We start from the raw sequence: 25094 nt of genomic DNA, 5'->3' as shown, positions 1-25094 counted from the left end.
CTCTTCAACACAGAAACAGCTTGATTCTCTATTCTCAGTCTAGCGCAAGATTACCCAGAACCTACTTGTGGAACTAGCGACTTCTCATACAGATTTTATTGTTCATATTTTTATTGAATTACTGTATTTATTTTTTCCCCCCTCTTCAAACATCTGGATGTAGCTATTCGAGAAACTTGGGGAATATCGTCAATTCTGGGGATTCAATTCTTGAGAGTTATACATGTCCAGAATAAGAGTAAGAGCACAGGATATTAAGGGAACTATTGTAGCCATGGCTTTCATCAAACGTCAAAGTCAAGAGTCGTACCTGTCAACCAGAGTTTCCTGCATATTCATTTTAAATTCTGACAGATGTTCTGGGGGAAAAAAATGGCAAAAAGTTGTTTCACTGACAGACCAGAGAGAATGTTGAGCCAAGATACTGACAATATAGCACCGTGTGGGCTAGCTTCTCAACACGACGCATACTAATCAATATTAGATGCACGGAAACACTGACATGGTTAAAGTCTCTACAGACTAGTTTCCCAGAGAGAAGAAAAAAAAGGCGATTTTAGATATGTATATTACCTATGTAAGGTTAAGTATTACTGTTTAAGACCGCATCATGCTTAGTTAGGCTAGGTCCAAGGTTATCATTAGCCTGGGTACCAGTCTCTTAGTTAGGCTAGGTCCAAGGTTATCATTAGCCTGGGTACCAGTCTCTTAGTTAGGCTAGGTCCAAGGTTATCATTAGCCTGGGTACCAGTCTCTTAGTTAGGCTAGGTCCAAGGTTATCATTAGCCTGGGTACCAGTCTCTTAGTTAGGCAAGGTCCAAGGTTATCATTAGCCTGGGTACCAGTCTCTTAGTTAGGCTAGGTCCAAGGTTATCATTAGCCTGGGTACCATTAGCCTGGGTACCAGTCTCTTAGTTAGGCTAGGTCCAAGGTTATCATTAGCCTGGGTAGTCTCTTAGTTAGGCTAGGTCCAAGGTTATCATTAGCCTGGGTACCAGTCTCTTAGTTAGGCTAGGTCCAAGGTTATCATTAGCCTGGGTACCAGTCTCTTAGTTAGGCTAGGTCCAAGGTTATCATTAGCCTGGGTACCAGTCTCTTAGTTAGTCTCTTAGTTAGGCTAGGTCCAAGGTTATCATTAGCCTGGGTACCAGTCTCTTAGTTAGGCTAGGTCCAAGGTTATCATTAGCCTGGGTACCAGTCTCTTAGTTAGGCTAGGTCCAAGGTTATCATTAGCCTGGGTACCAGTCTCTTAGTTAGGCTAGGTCCAAGGTTATCATTAGCCTGGGTACCAGTCTCTTAGTTAGGCTAGGGCCAAGGTTATCATTAGCCTGAGTACCAGCCTCTAGAGAATCCACTCCCTATACACAAATCAAATCAACATATTAATGGTCACGTACATGTCATAATACTACATGTCATGTGCCAAATATGGTAATGGCAAGGAGTAGAATGTTAGCTAAGAGAGACTGGTACTCAGACTAGGTTATTATTGTAAAGTGGCTGTTCCACTGGATGTCAGAAGGTGAATTCACCAATTTGTAAGTCGCTCTGGATAAGAGCGTCTGCTAAATGACTTAAATGTAAATGTAATTATGACAGTTCTATGTTCCATTATAGAACAGCTGGGGTGACTGTTCTATGTTTTTTGGATTCCATGTACCTAGTCTAGGTGATAGATCGACAGTATCTTTTCCTTGAAGTATCTTTCCCCCAACATTTGCTGCCCCCCCCCCACCCAAACAGGAAGAATGTCTTTCAGTATAGATAGCGTAAACTGATAATGGCCCTTTGGACTGGGACCCTATTCTCCCAGGGTTTAGAGAGCCCAAAACAAAACTGTGTAGCCTATTTCACACAACAACAGATTTGATGGACGGAACGTCAATTTGGTTAATTGCAAACAGGAAACTAAATGTGATAAATGTAGTCACATTAAAACATACGTAACGCTTTTAGAGGAATCAATATCTCCAGAGGAAAACCAGCACAAGAGAAGATAACCTCGCTGCTTTCAACCTTTCTCCCAGTCTCAGAGTACCAATTAACCTTCCCATCCTCCGTCCCACACTGAACCATCAGAGAGGTAGACTCTACAAAGCAGGATCAATGAGTTAGCCAGCTAACTTTGATAAGCAACCAGAGGGGTAGACTCTACAAAGCAGGATCAATGAGTTAGCCAGCTAACTTTGATAAGCAACCAGAGGGGTAGACTCTACAAAGCAGGATCAATGAGTTAGCCAGCTAACTTTGATAAGCAACCAGAGGGGTAGACTCTACAAAGCAGGATCAATGAGTTAGCCAGCTAACTTTGATAAGCAACCAGAGGGGTAGACTCTACAAAGCAGGATCAATGAGTTAGCCAGCTAACTTTGATAAGCAACCAGAGGGGTAGACTCTACAAAGCAGGATCAATGAGTTAGCCAGCTAACTTTGATAAGCAACCAGAGGGGTAGACTCTACAAAGCAGGATCAATGAGTTAGCCAGGCCGAAAGCACTGCAGTGTTTTTTATACAACAGAACAGAAACACAGCCTTTCCTATGGCAACACCGGGTGCATGACCAAATAGACTGGCAACACCGGGTGCATGACCAAATAGACTGGCAACACCGGGTGCATGACCAAATAGACTGGCAACACCGGGTGCATGACCAAATAGACTGGCAACACCGGGTGCATGACCAAATAGACTGGCAACACCGGGTGCATGACCAAATAGACTGGCAACACCGGGTGCATGACCAAATAGACTGGCAACACCGGGTGCATGACCAAATAGACTGGCAACACCGGGTGCATGACCAAATAGACTGGCAACACCGGGTGCATGACCAAATAGACTGGCAACACCGGGTGCATGACCAAATAGACTGGCAACACCGGGTGCATGACCAAATAGACTGGCAACACCGGGTGCATGACCAAATAGACTGGCAACACCGGGTGCATGACCAAATAGACTGGCAACACCGGGTGCATGACCATAGAATGCACGGCGCACACGCATATTTTGCTCCCACATGGCATTGATAGGTCGAAAAATGTTCCATTTATTTAAAAAGAAAAATATGTAAATTAAATCTAGAATGATGATAAAACATGGAGAGGGGTTGTAAATACAAATATCAAAACCCACTTTTGTTTTCCAGTAAGGGGGGGTCCTTTCTCGTCACCTCCCCTTTTCCAGACCTCCTCCTCTCCCCATCCCTGTTAAATCTCACAAGCTGAGGTGATGAGTTTAAAAACAGAAGGTTTGTCTTCTTGAGATGCTCTGAGCCCATTGGCCAGATCCCTTCCTGTTGTGTACACTACAGTTGAGACGATCAACGCTGAGTATCAGAGTTTGCTTAACCAGTTTCAGCGCTCTGAAAAATGACGTACCGAACATGAACAGGGAAAATTTAAGGTTGTGGGTCTTTTTCGTTGTTGTTGTCAGATTTTCAAAAAGATGGAAGCTTTAACACATCTGATGAGCATCATTCACTAGAGGGGAGAGTGGAAAGAGTTGACTCAGCACCATGTACACATGTGGTGCAGCGCTACACTACCAACCCTGCTATGGTATGTACACTACAGACCACTCTCCAAGATCTACAGATCTATTCACATTTAGTGTGTGTGTATATGTATATATATATATTCCATTTTCATTCTTGATTTCACATTGTCCGAATGAACTGTCCCCCTCGTCTCTTCACTGCAGCTCTCAGCCCCATCAGTGCTCCACTTCGCCCCCTGCAGGTGGATCCAGGCCCAGACGTCAACACAGACACACTAGATTGAACAACGGTGGAAAGGAACTCCCTCCACACAACGCTTACAACCAATCCAATGCTTCTCAATCTTCTGGGAGGAGGGTTGAAATCGGTTTGCAACTCCTCAGTGTCGTGTCTCTGGAGGAAGGGTGTGGAGACAGACAGCATCACTCCTCAGTGTCGTGGCTCTGGAGGAAGGGCATGGAGACAGCGTGCTCCTGGGCCAGAGCAGCCAGCTCCTTGAGGAACTCAGAGAAGATGACGGCGCAGTAGACTGCGTTCTTCACCCTCAGAGCCTCTGCCTGCTTCTCCAGCCCCGACGCCCCGGACCCACCCCGGAACAGGGCACTGTGCAGCGATTGGCCGCCGTCTCGTACGTGGGCCAGGGCGAGCTGGGCGGCGTGGCGTGCCCGCGTGGGGCTGTTGGTGTGGCGAAGGATCAGGTCGCCTAGTGAGGGTTTCCGGCTCTTCACTGGAAGAGAGATAGACACAGCATGTGATTAGGATAGGACAGGTAGACTGACACCACAGACAGACAGGACAGGTAGAATGACAATATACAGGATAGGACAGGTACCCTGACAAAAGACATGATAGGACAGGGCAACTGACAGACAGGATAGAACAGGTATACTGACACACACACACACACACACACACACACAGACTAGAGATCAACCAATTAATTGGAATGATCGATTAATTAAGGCCGATTTCAAGTTTTCAACAATCTGAATTTTTGGACACCGATTTTTTATTTTTTATTTTACCTTTATTTGACTAGGCAAGTCAGTTAAGAACACATTGTTATTTTCAATAACGGCCTAGGAACGGTGGGTTAACTGCTTTGTTCAGGGGCAGAACGACAGAGTTTTACCTTGTCAGCTCAGGGATTCGTTTTGCAACCATCCGGTTACTAGTCCAATGCTCTAACCACCTGCCTTACATTGCACTCCACGAGGAGCCTGCGTGGCAGGCTGACTACCTGTTACGCGAGGGCAGCAAGAAGCCAAGATAAGTTGCTAGCTAGCATTAAACGTATCTTATGAAAAACAATCAATCTTAACATAATCACTAGTTAACTACACATCGTTGATGATATTACTAGTTTATCTAGCGTGTCCTGCGTTGCATATAATCGATGAGGTGCCTGTTAATTTCTCATCGAATCACAGCCTACTTCGCCAAACAGGTGATGACTTAGCACTGTTGTTGCACCAAACCTAACCATAAAGATCAATGCCTTTCTTGAAAATCAATACACAAGTATATATTTTTAAACCTGCATATTTAGTTAATATTGCTTGCTAACATGAATGTTTTATAATTAGGGAAATTGTGTCACTTCTCTTGCGTTTCGTGCAAGCAGTCAGGGTATATGCAGCAGTTTGGGCCGCCTGGCTCGTTGTGAACTGTGTGAAGTCCATTTATTCCTAACTAAGACAAACAAAGTAATTAATTCAAAAGAATTGTACATAATTATGACGTAACACTGAAGGTTGTGCAATGTAACAGGAATATTTAAACTTAGGGATGCCACCCGTTAGATAAAATACAGAACGGTTCCGTATTTCACTGAAAGAATAAACGTTTTGTTTTCGAAATGATAGTTTCCGGATTCGACCATATTAATGACTAAAGGCTCGTATTTCTGTGTGTTATTATGTTATAATTAAGTCTATGATTTGATAGAGCAGTCTGACTGAGTGATGGTAGGCACCAGCAGGCTCGTAAGCATTCATTCAAACAGCACTTTCGTGCGTTTGCCAGCAGCTCTTAGCTGTGCTTCAAGCATTGAGCTGTTTATGACTTCAAGCCTATCAACTCCCGAGATTAGGCTGGTGTAACCGATGTGAAATGGCTAGCTAGTTAGCGGGGTGCGCGCTAATTGCGTTTCAATTGGTGACGGCACTCGCTCTGAGACTTGGAGTAGTTGTTCCCCTTGCTCCGCAAGGGCAGTGGCCTTTGTGGAGCGGTGGGTAACGATGCTTCGAGGATGGCTGGGGCGGCAGGGTAGCCTAGTGGTTAGAGTGTTGGACTAGTAATTGAAAGGTTGCATGTTCAAAACCCCGAGCTGACAAGGTACAGATCTGTTGTTCTGCCCCTGAACAGGCAGTTAACCCAGTGTTCCTAGGCCATCATTGAAAATAAGAACTTGTTCTTAACTGACTTGCCTAGTTAAATAAAGGTAAAATTAAATGGCTGTTGTCGATGTGTTCCTGGTTCAAGCCCAGGTAGGGGCATGGAGAGGGACGGAAGCTATACTGTTACACTGGCAATACTAAAGTGCCTATAAGAGCATCCAATAGTCAAAGGTATAGCTCCCTTTCTAGGGAGTTTTTCCTAGCCACCGTGCTCCTTCACCTGCATTGCTTGCTGTTTGGGGTTTTAGGCTGGGTTTCTGTACAGCACTTTGAGTTATCAGCTGATATTTTTGGTCCTCCAATAAATCGGTATCGGCGTGGAAAATCATAATCGTTCTACCTCTACACCAGACAGAGACCGCTGCCCCGCCCGTTCGACCTCTACTACAGACATACAGTGGATAGGACAGGTAGACTTACACGACAGACATACAGGATAGGACAGGTAGACTGACACAGACAGACAGGTTAGGACAGGTAGACTGACAGGATAGGACAGGTAGACTGACAGGATAGGACAGGTAGACTGACAGGATAGGACAGGTAGACTTACACGACAGACATACAGGATAGGACAGGTAGACTGACACAGACAGGATAGGACAGGTAGACTGACAGACAGACAGGATAGGACAGGTAGACTGACAACAGACAAGATAGGACAGGTAGACTGACAACAGACAAGATAGGACAGGTAGACTGACACAGACAGGATAGGACAGGTAGACTGACACAGACAGACAGGATAGGACAGGTAGACTGACAACAGACAGGATAGGACAGGTAGACTGACAACAGACAGGATAGGACAGGTAGACTGACACAGACAGGATAGGACAGGTAGACTGACAACAGACAGGATAGGACAGGTAGACTGACAGGATAGGACAGGTAGACTGACAGGTAGACACAACACAGGATAGGACAGGTAGACTGACAACAGACAGGATAGGACAGGTAGACTGACACAGACAGGATAGGACAGGTAGACTGACAACAGACAGGATAGGACAGGTAGACTGACAACAGACAGGATAGGACAGGTAGACTGACAACAGACAGGATAGGACAGGTAGACTGACAACAGACAGGATAGGACAGGTAGACTGACAACAGACAGGATAGGACAGGTAAACTGACACAGACTGACAGGATAGGACAGGTAGACTGAAAACAGACAGGATAGGACAGGTAGACTGACAACAGACAGGATAGGACAGGTAGACTGACAACAGACAGGATAGGACAGGTAGACTGACAACAGACAGGATAGGACAGGTAGACTGACAACAGACAGGATAGGACAGGTAAACTGACACAGACTGACAGGATAGGACAGGTAGACTGACAACAGACAGGATAGGACAGACAGGATACAGACTGACACAGACAGGATAGGACAGGTAGACTGACACACAGACAGGATAGGACAGGTAGACTGACACAGACTGACAGGATAGGACAGGTAGACTGACAACAGACAGGATAGGACAGGTAGACTGACAACAGACAGGATAGGACAGGTAGACTGACACAGACAGGATAGGACAGGTAGACTGACAACAGACAGGATAGGACAGGTAGACTGACAACAGACAGGATAGGACAGGTAAACTGACACAGACTGACAGGATAGGACAGGTAGACTGACAACAGACAGGATAGGACAGGTAGACTGACAACAGACAGGATAGGACAGGTAGACTGACAACAGACAGGATAGGACAGGTAAACTGACACAGACTGACAGGATAGGACAGGTAGACTGAAAACAGACAGGATAGGACAGGTAGACTGACAACAGACAGGATAGGACAGGTAGACTGACAACAGACAGGATAGGACAGGTAGACTGACAACAGACAGGATAGGACAGGTAGACTGACAACAGACAGGATAGGACAGGTAGACTGACAACAGACAGGATAGGACAGGTAGACTGACAACAGACAGGATAGGACAGGTAAACTGACACAGACTGACAGGATAGGACAGGTAGACTGACAACAGACAGGATAGGACAGGTAGACTGACAACAGAAGATAGACAGTAAACAACCCAAAACATGTCAGACCACCTTTTAGGACAGGTAGACTGACAACAGACAGGATAGGACAGGTAGACTGACAACAGACAAACATTTCTACTATTTTTATATTTATATATATATATTCACTTTTACCCCTTTTTCTTCCTAATTTCAGTGATATCCAATTTGTAGTTCCAGACTTGTTCCATCGCTGCAACTCCCAGTACGGATTAGGGACAGGTAGACAGGTCGACAGACAGGTCGGACAGGTAGACTGACAGACAGACAGGATAGCGTCTTCCAAAACACGACCCAGCCAAGCCGCTCTGCTTCTTGATACACTGACTCAACAGCTTAACCTGGAAGCCAGCCGCACCAATGTGTCGGAGGAAACACCGTCCAGCTGTCGACAGACAGAAGTCAGCGTGCATGCGCCCGGCACGCCACACAGGAGTTGCTGACAGCGCGAGGACAGGTAGACTGACACAGACCGGCCAAACCCTCCCCAGGTAACCCGGACGGCGCTGGGCCTGACCCACCATTACAGGATAGGACAGCTGACACCGCCCATTAGGACAGGTAGACTGACAACAGACATTAGACAGGCTGCACCGCCCATTAGGAACGCTGCACCGCCCATTAGACAGGTAGCTGCACCGCCCATTAGAACAGGCAGACCGCCCATTAGAAGACAGCTGCACCGCCCATTAGACAGCTGCACCGCCCATTAGACAGCTGCACCGCCCATTAGAACGCTGCACCGCCATCTGGCAGATATAGACATGGTTTCACAATTTGTATTTTTACCTTTATTTAAACTAGGCAAGTCAGTTAAGAACAAATTCTTAATTACAATGATGGCCTAACCTGGGCAAACCCGAATGACGCTGGGACTATTGGACTCCTAATCACAGCCGGTTGTGACACAGCCTGGATTTGAACCAGGGTGTCTGTAGTGACAGCCTCTATCGCCGAGATGCAGTGTCTTAGACCACCACTCGGCTGCCTTTAACTGTTTTGTATATGTGGCCAGAACACAGACCTTTTGAGCCTGATTCACCCTAGTGAGGAGATGTGTATCTTGATAAAATGTAATAATCTCATCTGCTGCCTACCCTATCCAGTAACCCTGTGAACAGAACAGATGACCCGATTTTCCCAATCACAGCCTGTCTTGCATTATTCATTCTCTCTAGCACTCCCATGGGCTACTATACACTGTGTGTGTGTCTGTCTGCATGTGTCCGATGGCCCTCTCACTCACCCAGAGAATCAGAGCGTCGCAGTGTGGGCATCCCCATGGGTGAGTCCGTCCAGTCCACCTTGCCCCTGGCAGCCAGGTAGCGCTGGGCTTTCTTCAGCATGGCAGGGAAATCCTCATGGGACGCTGCAAACGTCTCGATGCGGCTCTTCACTGAGCCCAGGACCTGAAGGAGTGAGAGAGAGGAGGCAGGGGAGAGAGAGACTGACAGAGAGAGGAGGCAGGGGGAGAGAGAGGAGGTAGAGAGGAGGAGGCAGGGGAGAGAGAGAGAGAGAGGAGGCAGGAGAGAAGAGAGAGGAGGCAGGGGGGAGAGGAGGAGGCAGGGGAGGCAGGGGAGAGAGAGGAGAGGACAGGAGGCAGGGGAGAGAGAGACTGACGACAGAGGAGGCAGGGGAGACAGAGAGGCGAGAGAGGAGGCAGGGGGAGAGAGAGAGAGGGAGGCAGGGGAGAGAGAGGGAGAGAGGAGGCAGGGGAGAGAGAGAGAGAGAGAGGAGGCAGGGGACTGAGAGAGACAGAGAGGAGGCAGGGGAGAGAGAGGAGGAGGAGGTAGGGGGGGAGAGAGAGAGGACAACAGAGGATAGGACGGGGGAGAGGAGAGGAGGCGGGGAGACTGACAGAGAGACAGGAGGACAGGGAGAGAGAGGATAGAGACAGGAGGCGGGGAGAGGAGAGAGTAGAGACAGAGGAGGCAGGGACTGAGAGAGAGGAGACAGGTAGGCAGGGGAGAGAGAGAGGAGACTGACAACAGAGATAGGGTAGAGAGGAGGCAGGGGAGAGAGGATAGGAGAGTAGAGAGGCAGGGGAGGTAGAGAGAGGAGAGGAGGCCGGGGAGAAGAGAGGGAGAGGAGGCAGACCACCTTTTAAACATTTTCTACTATTTATATTTATAGAATATATTCACTTTTACCCCTTTTTCTTCCTAGCACTCCCGAGAGAGAGGAGAGGAGGCAGGGGAGAGAGAGAGGAGGAGAGGCAGGGGGGAGAGAGAGAGGGAGGCAGGGGGAGAGAGGGGAGAGGAGGCAGGAGACAAGAGAGAGAGAGGAGAGGGAGAGGCAGGGGAGAGAGAAGAGAGAGGAGGCAGGGGAGAGAGAGAAGAGAGAGGAGGCAGGGGAGAGAACGAGAGAGGAGAGGAGGCCGGAGAGAGAGAAGAGAGGAGGGAGGGGGACTAGAGAGAGAGGAGGGAGGCCGGGGAGAGAGAGAGAGAGGAGGCCGGGGGAGAGAGAGAGAGAGAGAGGAGGCAGGGGGAGAGAGAGAAGGGAGAGAGGAGTAGTGAACAGAAGAGAGAGAAGAGAAGGATGGGAGAGAAGAGAGGAGGCCGGGGGAGAGAAGAGAGAGGGAGGCCGGGGAGAGAGAGAGAGAGGAGGTAGGCAGGCAGGCCGGGAGAGAGAGGAGAAGAGGCAGGGGAGAGAGAGAAGAGAGAAGAGGCAGGGGAGAGAGAGAAGAGAGAAGAGGCAGGGGAGAGAGAGAAGAGAGAAGGGCAGGGGAGAGAGAGAAGAGAGAGAGGCAGGGAGAGAGAGAGAGAGAAGAGGCAGGGGAGAGAGAGAAGAGGCAGGGGAGAGAGAAGAGAGAAGAGGCAGGGGAGAGAGAGAAGAGAAGAGGCAGGGGAGAGAGAGAAGAGAGAAGAGGCAGGGGAGAGAGAGAGAGAGAGAGGCAGGGGAGAGAGAGAGAAGAGAGAGAGGGAAGAGAGAGAGAGAAGAGAGAGGAAGTAGGGGAGAGAGAGAAGAGAGAGGAGGCCGGGAGAGAGAGAGAGAGGAGGCCGGGGAGAGAGAAGAGAGAGGAGGCCGGGGAGAGAGAGAGGAGAAGAGGCAGGGGAGAGAGAGAGAGAGAAGAGGCAGGGGGAGAGAGAGAGAGAGAAGAGGCAGGGGAGAGAGAGAAGAGAGAAGAGGCAGGGGAGAGAGAGAAGAGAGAAGAGGCAGGGGAGAGAGAGAAGAGAGAGAGGCAGGGGAGAGAGAGAAGAGAGAAGAGGGCAGGGGAGAGAGAGAAGAGGCAGGGGAGAGAGAGAGAGAAGAGGCAGGGGAGAGAGAGAGAGAGGCAGGGGAGAGAGAAGAGGCAGGGGAGAGAGAGAAGAGGCAGGGGAGAGAGAGAAGAGAGAAAGAGGCAGGGGAGAGAGAGAGAGAGAAGAGGCAGGGGAGAGAGAGAGAAGAGGCAGGGGAGAGAGAGAGAGAGGCAGGGGAGAGAGAGAGAGAGGCAGGGGAGAGAGAGAAGAGGCAGGGAGAGAGAGAGAGAGAGAAAGAGGCAGGGGAGAGAGAGAAGAGGCAGGGGAGAGAGAGAGAAGAGGCAGGGAGAGAGAGAGAGAGAGAGAAGGAGGCCGGGAGAGAGAGAGAGAGAGGAGAGGAAGTAGGTGAGAAGAGAGAGAGAGAGGAGAGGGGGAGAAGAGAGGGGGCAGGGAGAGAGAGAAGAGGCAGGGGAGAGGAGAGAGAGAGAGGCAGGGGAGAGAGAGAAGAGAGAAGAGGCAGGGGAGAGAGAGGGAGAGAGAAGAGGCAGGGGAGAGAGAGAGAAGAGAGAAAGGAGGCCGTGGAGAGAGAGAAGAGAGAGGAAGTAGGTGAGAGAGAGGAGAGAGAGGAGAGAGAGAAGAGAGGGGGCAGGGGAGAGAGAGGGGGCAGGGGAGAGAGAGGGGGCAGGGGAGAGAGAGGGGGCAGGGGAGAGAGAGGGGGCAGGGGAGAGAGAGGAGGCAGGGGAGAGAGAGGAGGCAGGGGAGAGAGAGGAGGCAGGGGAGAGAGAGGAGGCAGGGGAGGGAAGCAAGGTTAGGGAACATAGTGATCCTTCCTATCAGTATCACATGCTGACCAGTCCCTCGTTCACGTGCACCATCACGTGCATGTTGATTTTGTCCCCCCACACCAGACATGATCACGTTGAAATATCAAAACAAACTCTGAACCAACTAAATTAATTTGGGGACAGGTCAAAAAGCATTGAACATTCATGTCCATTTGTCTAGCTTGCTGTTGCCAGCACATTTTGTCCTCGGATATAAACATTGGGTTGATATTTTAGCTGAAATGCACAAGGTCCTCTACTCTGACAATGAATCCACAGATAAAAGGGTAAACTGAGTTAGTTTCTAGTGATCTCTCCTCCTTCAGGCTTCTTCTTCTTCTTTGGACTTTATATGGTGGGTGGTGCATTACCACCACCAACTGGACTGGAGTGTGGACCTCAGTTCATCTTTCAAATCACCCACGTGGGTATATGCTCCTAAAAACCAATGAGATGGGAGAGGAGGGACTTAGAATCCAGTTCTATTTCAGCACCTGGCTATGGAGATGCTCGTTGACGAGCTCGAGCAGTGTGGGTGCAATGTTCGAATAACAATGATTGTACATTTATTTTTCAACGCTTGCGCACTTGACGCTAGCGGTGTGGTCAGCATATGAGAGATTTGACGCTGGGTTCGAGTTAGGGAACATAGTGATGTCTTCCTACCTGTATGAGAGACTTGACACTGGGTTCGAGTTAGGGAACATAGTGATGTCTTCCTACCTGTATGAGAGACTTGATGCTGGGTTCGAGTTAGGGAACATAGTGATGTCTTCCTACCTGTATGAGAGACTTGACACTGGGTTTGAGTTAGGGAACATAGTGATGTCTTCCTACCTGTATGAGAGACTTGACACTGGGTTCGAGTTAGGGAACATAGTGATGTCTTCCTACCTGTATGAGAGACTTGACACTGGGTTCGAGTTAGGGAACATAGTGATGTCTTCCTACCTGTATGAGAGACTTGACGCTGGGTTCGAGTTAGGGAACATAGTGATGTCTTCCTACCTGTATAAGAGACTTGACGCTGGGTTCGAGTTAGGGAACATAGTGATGTCTTCCTACCTGTATGAGAGACTTGACGCTGGGTTCGAGTTAGGGAACATAGTGATGTCTTCCTACCTGTATGAGAGACTTGACACTGGGTTCGAGTTAGGGAACATAGTGATGTCTTCCTACCTGTATGAGAGACTTGACGCTGGGTTCGAGTTAGGGAACATAGTGATGTCTTCCTACCTGTATGAGAGACTTGACGCTGGGTTCGAGTTAGGGAACATAGTGATGTCTTCCTACCTGTATGAGAGACTTGACACTGGGTTCGAGTTAGGGAACATAGTGATGTCTTCCTACCTGTATGAGAGACTTGACGCTGGGCTGGAACACCATGTTGGTGTTGAGGAGGAAAGATCGGAGCAGGGGTTGAGGGTAGCAGGCGAGCTGGCCCAGAATACCCGTCAACAGGATGTTAACATACAGAGAGTTCTGGAGCATGTTTTCCAGCTTGGCAAACAGAACCACCATGAATGGACCTGCAGGGGAGGCGCGAGAGAGAGCGATAGAGTGGGGGAGCCAGAGAGAGAGGGAGAGATATTTTGTTTATTTGAAACGGGGGACAAAATGTACAACAAAACACGTCTCAGAAGTGAGAAGTGAGACGTTGCAGCAGATTTAGCCAACAGTTCATTTCCCTGGGGGAGAAACCAGAGAGCGAGGAAGATAGAGGGAAGGAGACAGAGGAGAGCGAGGGAGAGGGGGAAAGAGAGAGGAGAGCGAGGGAAAGGGGGAAAGAGAGAAGAGCGAGGGAGAGGGGGAAAAGAGAGAGGCGAGCGGGGGAGAAAGAGAGAGGAGAGCGAGGGAGAGGGGAAAGAGAGAGGGAGAGCGAGGGAGAAAGAGAGGAGGCGAGGGGGAGGGAGAGGGGGAAAGAGAGAGGAGAGCGAGGAGAGGGGGAAAGAGAGAGGAGAGCGAGGGAGAGGGGGAAAGAGAGAGAGAGCGCGGGAGAAAGAGAGAGGAGAGCGGGAGGGAGAGGGGGAAAAGAGAGAGGCGACGCGGGGAGAAAGAGAGAGGAGAGCGAGGGAGAGGGGGAAAGAGAGAGGAGAGCGAGGGAGAAAGAGAGAGGAGAGCGAGGGAGGGAGAGGGGGAAAGAGAGAGGAGAGCGAGGGAGAGGGGGAAAGAGAGAGGAGAGCGAGGGAGAGGGGGAAAGAGAGAGGAGAGCGAGGGAGAAAGAGAGAGGAGAGCGAGGGAGGGAGAGGGGGAAAAGAGAGGCGGCGGGGGAGAAAGATAGAGGAGAGCGAGGGAGAGGGGAAAGAGAGAGGAGAGCGAGGGAGAAAGAGAGAGAGCGAGGGAGGGAGAGGGAAAGAGAGAGGAGAGCGAGGGAGAGGGGGAAAGAGAGAGGAGAGCGAGGGAGAGGGGGAAAGAGAGAGGAGAGCGAGGGAGAAAGAGAGAGGAGAGCGAGGGAGAGGGGGAAAGAGAGAGGGGAGCGAGGAAGAGAGAATGGAGGGAGGGAAGGTGTACATGCACACTAATGGAAGTCAAGATCCAACAAGAAAAAAAAAAAAAAAAACAGGCAACAAAACAAGACTAAATATCAAAAGGAAGGAACGGTCTACATTAATTTCCTGTGTAACGCCATCCAACATCAAAAGAGGAAGTCAACCAAAAGAAAACATCAAACCAATATCAAAATAATTTAAGAAATGGAGCAGCATCCAACCCTCGAGCACCAATTTAAAATATGAGAACATCTTAACACACATAAGCAAGTAAACAGCAGATAAACAGAAAACAACATCATCTAATACACAAAAACCCTGCTGCTCCCTGGTGGTCTTTCTCACCTGTGTAGGGCTGAGTGGATGGCTGTCCTAGAGGCCTGAACACCCCCACAACCCCGCTCCCCATCAGGTCAGCGTCCAGGGGAGAGGGGGGCGGTGGTTCCCCTGAGTGGGGGTCTCTGGTGGTCTCTTCCAGCTGTCTGAGAAGCCCCACCCCCCTACTCCTCTCCCTCACCCTCTCCTCCAGCTCCCGGAGTTCCTGGGTGAAGGCCTCGATGCTAATGCCCTGGCCGTTTGAGTCCCCAGGCCCCTGCTGGGCCCCCTCCCCCGGTCCAGCCCCATCCAGGAGCTCAGAGATCAGTCGCTCCACTGCTTCTGACTGGTTAAAGAGCATTGCCTCTGGAGGTCCCGATCCAGGGCTGGATGCTGCAGCACGGAGGGTCAGCCTGTCGTTGGAGGAGTAGGTACGGGGTTCTGAGAGCAGTGAAGCAGACGGAGTCTGGGTGTGACTCGGTTTGTGTGGTGGAAGACCTCTGGAGCTTTCCGCAGCCCCACTCCCATTCCCTTCACTGTAGAAGCCCTGTAGGGACCCGCAGGACTGGGCAGGGCAGGCACTCACCTCCCCATTCTGACTAGAGTCCCCCCCAGCAGGGTGCCGCTGCTCGCCCAACTCTCTCTTCACCTTCTTAACCTCCATCCCTCCATCCTGGCTGTCCCTACAGCTGTCCCCCTGCCCCCCCAACAACGTCCCATTGATGATGGCCTGCTGAGCGCCCTTGGTGGGGGCGGAGCGGAGGTGGGGAACAGCAGAGGGGTCAGGGAGGGAGGCAGAATCAGGAGGGAGATGGAGAGGTTTGGGGAGGGGGACATCCTCTCTCTGCAGGCTGCGTTTCTTGGTGCGGGGCGTGAGGCTGATACAGCTGTTCTCACCGATGGTGACGTCCCACTCTCCACTGTCCCTCTCTGTACTGCTCCACTCTGACCGCGCCGCTGCCACCACCGCTGCCCTCTGCTGGCCGGGGGAGGTACTACCACCCTGCTGGAAGGAGAAGTGCTCTGGGAACATGGCCAGGGAGGGGTTGGAGGTGGGGGGCGGGGGTGGTAGAGGCGCCGCGTTGGGTGAGGGGTCCTCTCCGTCGTAGGGGGCTGACCAGTTCCGGCAGGCCCAGGAGCACAGCTCTACCCCCCTACGGGCGTCCCTGAGGTACTCCAGGTACCCCGACTCCCAGTCCAGCCCCTCTGGGACGGGGTGCATGGGGCTGTCTGGGGACAGGGGGGTGTTGGGGCCGGCACCGGGCGACGAGGGGACCGTCTCGGTGGGGGAGGGGGTGCAGGGCCCTCCTCCAGTGCTCTGCTGGCGCATGAAGAGGGCCAAGCGGGATGGAGTGCTGGGTTTGTGGTGTACTGGAGACTCTGAGCTGGGGCTGTTCAGGACTACAGACAGACAGAGGGAGGAACATTAGTCATGATTCTACTTTATATATATATATATATATATATATATATATATATAAAGTAGTGAGTCAAACAAGAGAGTCATTGTGTAACATAATGCAACTTACAAATAAACATGTTTTTTATTTTATTTTTTCTAAATATGCCCATAGTTACCTTTTATTTTGTATTATTTCATAATATATTGAATTTGGCCTTCACCACTATAGCCCATAGAAACACATTAAATAACACATTCACAAATGGTTAAAAAATATATATATATTCCTTGTGATTTCTTTTTGGACTAAGGTTTAGAAGTGTCTGTTCATTAGCCTAGTGGTTAGAGCGTTGGGTCAGTAAACGAAAGGTTGTTGGATCGAATCCCCGAACCGACAAGTTAAAAATCTGTCGTTCTACCCCTGAGAAAGGCAGTTCCCTTCAATGTTCCCTGGGTGCGGTCAATGTCGATTATGGCACCTCCCCCCCCACACCTCTGTGATTCAGAGCGGTTGGGTTAAATGTACAAACGACTAGGTATCCCCCCCTTTCACTAAATCTAGGAAATATAAGATCAGCAAATTCATATGTTTTTAACCCCAAAACTACTTCCATTAATGTGTATGGGTTACCGTCAGACGAGTCCCGTGACACGTTTGTGAGAGTCTCCCCTTTCCACAGTGGGGTCATCTTAGTTTTAGAAACCTAACGGTTCAGACGCAACAGACAGAAGTTGGCACGTCAGCGCCGCTACCGACCTCAGACGAGTCCCGTGTGGCTAGCTCTCTTTCCTACCTTTCCTAGCTTCCTACAGGCCAATTGGTGGCTGACTAAATACTTTTTTAGCCCCACTGTATATATTTTAAACATTGATAAAAAAAATAAAAAATATCTCCATAAAACTTCATAATGAAAACGTATAGTTAAAATTGAAGTTCAACTCTTGTCCAAATCTTTAACACAGCACAATGGTTTAAAACACACACCGTTTCTTATGCTTGTCTTGTGTTTTGAAAAAAAAGGGTACATTGTAAATTAATCTGGATAAGAGCATCTGCTCGAATGAGTGAAATGTTCAGTAGAAACCGTGGTTAGTCGCCAGTCAGTCAAGTTACCTTTACCCCAAAGGGCAGGTTCTTCCTCCCGCTCAGCAGAGGGCGCTGTGCTCAGACGGCAGCAGTCTGGGATAAGGGACAGGAACTTGTCAGCTGATTTACCATAGAGATCAGTGTCCCTGATGGCACGCCTCTGACTCAACATCACATGGGTGCAGGGCAGCAGATACCTGTCATGAAAATAATAATAGATTTAATTTATATAGTGTTTTTTCATTACAAGTAGAATCTTAAAAAGATGCAGTAAGAAAACAATACACTGTTACATTCTCAGTAGTAGCAGCAACACACACACACAGTTTCTACCTGAGAACGAGCTGCAACATGAGGTCTTCACAGTTGAGAGAGAGCAGAGTCCTAAACAGGCTCAAAGACACCATACACAGCTGTAGGAGAGAAACAGCAGAACATTAGACAGCTGTAGGAGAGAAACAGCAGAACATTAGACACAGCTGTAGGAGAGAAACAGCAGCACATTAGACACAGCTGTAGGAGAGAAATAACAGAACATTAGACACAGCTGTAGGAGAGAAACAGCTGTAGGAGAGAAACAGCAGAACATTAGACACAGCTGTAGGAGAGAAACAGCAGAACATTAGACACAGCTGTAGGAGAGAAACAGGAGAACATTAGACACAGCTGTAGGAGAGAAATAACAGAACATTAGACACAGCTGTAGGAGAGAAACAGCTGTAGGAGAGAAACAGCAGAACATTAGACACAGCTGTAGGAGAGAAACAGCAGAACATTAGACACAGCTGTAGGAGACAAACAGCAGAACATTAGACACAGCTGTAGGAGAGAAACAGCTGTAGTAGAGAAACGGCAGAACATTAGACACAGCTGTAGGAGAGAAACAACAGAACATTAGACACAGCTGTAGGAGAGAAACAGCAGAACATTAGACACAGCTGTAGGAGAGAAACAGCAGAACATTAGACACAGCTGTAGGAGAGAAAAACAGCAGAACATTAGACACAGCTGTAGTAGAGAAACGACAGAACATTAGACACAGCTGTAGTAGAGAAACAGCAGAACATTAGACACAGCTGTAGTAGAGAAATGGCAGAACATTAGACACAGCTGTAGGAGAGAAACAGCTGTAGGAGAGAAACAGCAGAACATTAGAAACAGCTGTAGGAGAGAAACAACAGAACATTAGACACAGCAGAACATTGGACACAGCTGTTGGAGAGAAACAGCAGAACATTAGACAAAGCTGTAGGAGAGAAACAGCTGTAGGAGAGAAACAGCAGAACATTAGACACAGCTGTTGGAGAGAAACAACAGAACATTAGACACAGCTGTAGGAGAGAAACAGCAGAACATTAGACACAGCTGTTGGAGAGAAACAGCAGAACATTAGACACAGCTGTAGGAGAGAAACAGCAGAACATTAGACACAGCTGTAGGAGAGAAACAGCAGAACATTAGACACAGCTGTAGGAGAGAAACAGCAGAACATTAGACAAAGCTGTAGGAGAGAAAAACAGCAGAACATTAGACACAGCTGTAGGAGAGAAACAGCTGAACATTAGACAAAGCTGTAGGAGAGAAACAGCAGAACATTAGAAACAGCTGTAGGAGAGAAAAACAGCAGAACATTACTTACTCCATTTTACTTACTACAACTGATATGGATGTGGTTGTCTCACCTAGCTACCTTTTGATGGCACTAACTGTACGTGGCTTTAGATAAGATGGTCTGCTAAATGACTGAAAAATGTCAACTTCTCCCTCTCACTCCCAGACAACCCCCAGTACTGTACACTCACAAACACAACATAGTACTGACCCTCGAGTTGCTGCTGATGCGCGTTAGCAACGTGTCCAGGATGGTGTCGTTGTCGTGGCGATGCATGAGGATAAAACGCAGGAAGGCTTTAAGGAGAGACGTTTCCGTGACGCTGCGCAGGAACAGGTCCAGGTAGGTTGTACTGGCTATCATCTCATCTACAGATGACTGGGAGGGGGGGGGGGATGATACATATTACAATAAACTATTCTGTTGTTGGCAGCCAAAGTTACATGTTTTAACGAGAAGAGTAATAAAATCAAGTTTTTGAGCGTCGTCTCCGTCTGGCTACAATTTTTTTAAACTAGCTAATAAATTCAATCAATCAGCTCAGGCTAGCCAATCAGAGAGTCCCCCCTCTACCTTGTGTAGGGCGGGTCCCATGACAGGGACCAGGAAGCCGTTGTGAACATAGTCGACCAGCTGTCTGCGGACCAGGGGGTGAGCCACCTGAATGACAGCGTTACAGAACTCCAGAGAGTTCATGAAGAGCACCAGAGAGGACACGCCCATCCAGTCCTCCCTGCGCAGAGCGTGCCAGTCATCCCCCCGTACCTCTATCTTCCTCGGCAGGGAGGAGTAGAGAGCACTGAGGCCCGTGGCCAGCACCTGGAGGGGGGGAAGAGGTCAGTGGATGTTTAGGACTAAATTAAGAGGTGAAATATTCATTTTGACAAGGCTGAACATGTGTCAAATATAAGGGAAAGCAGGCATGTGTGTCAGCTACACATCACTAACATTCTGCGGGAAATACTAACAGTCCATGTATTAATGATGTATTTTCTGATAAAATAAAGGAGGGAGAAAGAGGACATTTCTGGGAGATATACACATGCATTGGAAAACAGGTCTCAGGACAGTGTCTCCAGGCAAATGTGTTCCCCATTTAATCTGAAAAACAGTCTCTGGTTTAATAACACCACAGCCCCTTGGAGAACAGCTAGCCAACACAGACAGTCCTGTGGACAGCATTTCTTTATAGCAACTGGCAGCAAAAAAAGTGTTTTTGGAGCAAAAATATTACATTTGCCCCTCCAAGTTATATATATATATAAAAAAAAAATAAAAAAAAGTTATTTTATATACATACACACAAAACGCATGTGTTATGGCTTTTCAACCTCCAGCCATATGGTGGATTCAGAGTTATCTATCAAATAGAACTCAAGGGGTTTTCTTTAATGGAAGCGTCTCTAATGCCAAACATGTCAAATGTGGTGTACCGCAGGTCAGCTCTCTAGGCCCTCTACTCTTTTCTATTTTTACCAAAGTCCATAGCTAATGAAGTCACTGAGACAATTAACAAAGAATTGCAGTATTTTTGAAATGGGTGGCCAGGAATAAACTGTTCCTGAACATCTCTAAAACTAAGAGCATTGTATTTGGTACAAACCTCAGCTGAATCTGGTAATGAATGGTTTGGCTGTTGAACAAGTTGAGGAGACTAAATTACTTGGTGTTACCTTAAATTGTAAACTGTCAGGGTCAAAACATTTCGATTCAATGGTTGTAAAGATGGGGAGAAATCTGGCTGTGATAAAGAGATGCTCGGCATTTTTGACACCACACTCCACAAAGCAAGTTCTGCAGGCTCTAGTTTTGCCTAATCTTGATTATTGTCCTAGGAAAGACCTAGTTAAGCTGCAGCTAGCCCAGAACAGAGTGGCACATCTTGCTATTCATTGTAATCAGAGGGCTGATATAAATACTATGCCAGTCTCTCTTAGCTAAGAGTTGAGGAGAGACTGACTGCATCACTTATATTTATAAGAAACATCAATGTGTTGAAAATCCCAAATTGATTGCATAGTCAACTTATACAAAGCTCTGACACACACACTTACCCCACCAGACATGCCACCAGGGGCCTTTTCACAGTCCCCAAATCCAGAACAAATTCTAGAAAGCGTACAGTATTATACAGAGCCATTATTGCATGGAACTCTCATCTCATATTGATGAAATAAAACAGCAAACTTGGTTTCAAGAAATAGATAAAGCAACACCTCACGGCACAACGCCTCTCTCCTATCTGACCTAGATAGTTGGTGTGTATGTATTGATATGTAGGCTGTGTGTAGTTCTGTCCTTGAGCAGTTCTTGTCTATTAATGTTCTGTATTATGTCATGTTACATGGTTTGTGTGGACCCCAGGAAGAGTAGATGTTGCTTTTGCAACAGCTAATGGGGATCCTAATAAAATACAAAAAAAGAGCTAATGTGGATTAAAAAAAAAAAATACAAAAAAGTAATAATCTAAACTCAGCAAAATATTTCTCTTTTTCAGAACCCTGTCTTTCAAAGATAATTCTTTAAAAACAAAATCGAAACAACTTCACAGATCTTCATTGTAAAGGGTCTAAACACCGTTTCCCATGCTTGTTCAATGAACCACAAACAATTAATGAACGTGCACCTGTGAAACGGTCGACAAGACACTAACAGCTTACAGACGGTAGGCAATTAAGGACACAGTTATGAAAACTTAGGACACTAAAGAGGCCTTTCTACTGACTCTGAAAAACACCAAAAGAAAGATGCACAGGGTCCCTGCTCATCTGCGTGAACGTGCCTAAGGCATGCTGCAAGGAGGCATGAGGACTATAGATAATTAACTGTAATGTCCGTACTGTGAGACGCCTATAAGACAGCGCTACAGGGAGACAGGACGGACAGGATCGTCCTCGCAGCGGCAGACCTCATGTAAAAAACACCTGCACACGATCGATACATCCGAACATCACACCTGTGGGAGAGGTACAGGATGACAACAACTGCCCGAGTTACACCAGGAACTCACAATCCCTCCATCAGTGCTCAGACTGTCCTCAATAGGCTGAGAGAGACTGGACTGAAGGCTTGTAAGCCTGTTGTAAGGCGGGTCCTCACTAGACATCACTGGGAACTATGTCACTGGACCAGACAGTCGCTGGAACAGACAGGACTGGCAAAAAGTGCCCTTCACTGATGAGTCGCGGTTGTGTCTCACCAGGAGTGATGGTCGGAGTTGCGTTTATCGTCGAAGGAATGATCGATTTGGAGATGGAGGGTCCGTCATGGTCTGGGCGGTGTGTCACAGCATCATCGGAACTGAGCTTGTAATTGCAGGCAATCTCAATGCTGTGTGTTAGAGGAAAGACATCCTCCTCCCTCATGTAGTACCCTTCCTGCAGGCTCATCCTGACATGACCCTCCTGCATGACAATGCCACCAGCCATACTGCTCATTCTGTGTGTGATTTCCTGCAAGACAGGAATGTCAGTGTTTTGCCATGGCCAGCAAAGAGCCCGGATCTCAATCACATTGAGCATGTCTGGGACCTGTTGGATCGGAGGATGAGGGCTAGGGCCATTCCACCCAGAAATGTCAGGGAACTTGCAGGTGCCTTGGTGGAATAGTGGGGTAACATCTCACAGCAAGAACTGGCAAATCTGGTGCAGTCCATGAGGAGGAGATGCACTGCAGTACTTAATGCAGCTTGTGGCCACACCAGATACTGACTGTTACTTTTGATTTTGACCCCCCCTTTGTTCAGGGACACATTATTCAATTTATGTTAGTCACATGTCTGTGGAACTTGTTCAGTTTGTCTCAGTTGTTGAATCTTATGTTCATACAAATATTTACACATGTTAAGTTTGCTGAAAAAAAACACAGTTGACAGTGAGAGGTTGTTTATTTTTTTGCTGAGTTTAGTTGATGCAGAGTGCTACACTCTGTTCTGTAGTGGGAAATAAACCCCTGGCATTTACAGCCTGACATCTGCACCTTCATTACTCCACCTGGAGCTGGCCTGTTCTAGGGCTAGGGGTTATGACCTCAGCTGGAGCTGGCCTGTTCTAGGGCTAGGGGTTATGACCTCAGCTGGAGCTGGCCTGTTCTAGGGCTAGGGGTTATGACCTCAGCTGGAGCTGGCCTGTTCTAGGGCTAGGGGTTATGACCTCAGCTGGAGCTGTTCTAGGGCTAGGGGTTATGACCTCAGCTAGAGCTGGCCTGTTCTAGGGCTAGGGGTTATGACCTCAGCTAGAGCTGGCCTGTTCTAGGGCTAGGGGTTATGACCTCAGCTGGAGCTGGCCTGTTCTAGGGCTAGGGTTATGACCTCAGCTGGAGCTGGCCTGTTCTAGGGCTGCAGCAGGAGACTGGCCTGTCGCTAGCTACCGCTGCAGCAGGAGACTGGCCTGTCGCTAGCTACCGCTGCAGCAGGAGACTGGCCTGTCGCTAGCTACCGCTGCAGCAGGAGACTGGCCTGTCGCTAGCTACCACTGCAGCAGGAGACTGGCCTGTCGCTAGCTACCACTGCAGCAGGAGACTGGAAGAGAAAACACAGAATGAAGAGATTCTGCATCGTATCCATTCAAGCTGAACACACCGGGTCAGAGGTCTCCAGTTTTGTCATTCAGTAACAGAGGGAAACTTCTCAGAGTCAGATGTCTCCAGTGTTGTCTTTCAGTAACAGAGAGGAAACTTCTCCAGAGTCAGAGGTGTAGGCCGTCATTGTAAATAAGAATTTGTTCTTAATTACCTTGCCAAGTTAAATACGTCATTACACAGCCAACCCTAACCAGTCATTACAGAGCCAACCCTAACCAGTCATTACAGAGCCAACCCTAACCAGTCATTACACAGCCAACCCTAACCAGTCATTACAGAGCCAACCCTAACCAGTCATTACACAGCCAACCCTAACCAGTCATTACAGAACCAACCCTAGACAGTCATTAGAGCCAACCCTAAACAGTCATTACAGAGCCAACCCTAACCAGTCATTACAGAGCCAACCCTAACCAGTCATTACAGAGCCAACCCTAACCAGTCATTAGAGCCAACCCTAGCCAGTCATTACAGAGCCAACCCTAGCCAGTCATTACAGAGCCAACCCTAGCCAGTCATTAGAGCCAACCCTAGCCAGTCATTAGAGCCAACCCTAGCCAGTCATTAGAGCCAACCCTAACCAGTCATTAGAGCCAACCCTAGCCAGTCATTACAGAGCCAACCCTAGCCAGTCATTAGAGCCAACCCTAGCCAGTCATTACAGAGCCAACCCTAGCCAGTCATTACAGAGCCTGCTCCACTCACTCAGTGCTAGCCCTAACCAGTCATTACAGAGCCTGCTCCACTCACTCAGTGCTAGCTCTAGCCTGTCACGAGGAACCACTGAATAATGCAACATGGCACGTAGAGATGTTGAAACGGTTCGTTACTGTTCTCAAAACAATGTTCAGTACAGGCTAGAACACTACACATCAAGAAAAAAAAACATTACCTTCCAGGTTTGTAGGCCAACTTTCCTTACTAGCTTACAGCTGAAACCAACATCAATTCACTACCCTAGTACCTTGTTTGAGAACCAGTAACATAACATTGCTGATTAAAGCAGATTATCTCTCCAGGTCAACATCATCTTTGCTCTAGCCTCACTGACTGTGTGTGAATGACATCATGGATCTTAAATGTTAAATCAGTACAATAAAAATAGGTCCCAAATGGAAATTAAACAGATTATTTTTTCTTCTTCTTCTTGTTCCAAAACAAGTTCAACAAATCAATGCATGTACACACTCCTATTGAATATTCACTCACCTGTATAGTGAATAGGTCTAGGCTACATTTAACCAATTTACCAACAGAGATGTACCATTTAAAATACACTATTCCATTATGTTATGTAGTTAGAATGGTAAAAAACAAAGTAAAATTAATTGTATGACGTTATAATTGATTCATTAAATGAATCAGTTCAAAAATCTAACATTTAAAGTGAAATGATATTGAACTTGAAAGACCAAGTGCCGTTCTGTGATTGGCAAATAGGCCTTATTTATTGTCGTGGTTTTGTTTTGGTATCGAGTTTCGTTTTGGTATCGAGTTTCGTTTTGGTATCGAGTTTCGTGATGGTATCGAGTTTCGTTTTGGTACCAAGTGTCGTGATGGTATCGAGTGTCGTGACACTAAACCTGGTATTGGCACAAAGACAAAATTCTGGTATCGTGATACTGGTTTCAATACATTTTTTCAGCCAATTTATGAGCAA

General features: G+C 47.9%; 1 protein-coding gene across 2 annotated transcripts in view; it reads right to left on the bottom strand.

Annotated features, from left to right (window-relative positions):
- Nucleotides 1-3025: 3025 nt before the first annotated feature.
- LOC135547701 (FHF complex subunit HOOK-interacting protein 1B-like) overlaps nt 3026-25094 on the bottom strand; it is a 50650-nt gene continuing 28581 nt past the window's right edge. For both annotated transcript variants that reach the window (XM_064976940.1, XM_064976941.1), the window contains 8 exons: nt 19427-19672; nt 19064-19231; nt 17575-17654; nt 17269-17438; nt 14783-16153; nt 13299-13477; nt 9192-9354; nt 3026-4226 (listed from right to left, as the gene is read on the bottom strand). In XM_064976940.1, the coding sequence (XP_064833012.1) occupies nt 3922-4226; nt 9192-9354; nt 13299-13477; nt 14783-16153; nt 17269-17438; nt 17575-17654; nt 19064-19231; nt 19427-19672 (2682 nt within the window). In that variant the 3' untranslated portion in view covers nt 3026-3921. The remainder of the gene's footprint in view (nt 4227-9191; nt 9355-13298; nt 13478-14782; nt 16154-17268; nt 17439-17574; nt 17655-19063; nt 19232-19426; nt 19673-25094) is intronic.

The sequence above is a fragment of the Oncorhynchus masou genome, chromosome 10 (assembly GCF_036934945.1).
Source record: "Oncorhynchus masou masou isolate Uvic2021 chromosome 10, UVic_Omas_1.1, whole genome shotgun sequence".
Classification (NCBI taxonomy): domain Eukaryota; kingdom Metazoa; phylum Chordata; class Actinopteri; order Salmoniformes; family Salmonidae; genus Oncorhynchus; species Oncorhynchus masou.
The sequence above is the reverse complement of the archived record's forward strand: the minus strand, read 5'-3'. Positions and strand labels throughout refer to the sequence as shown.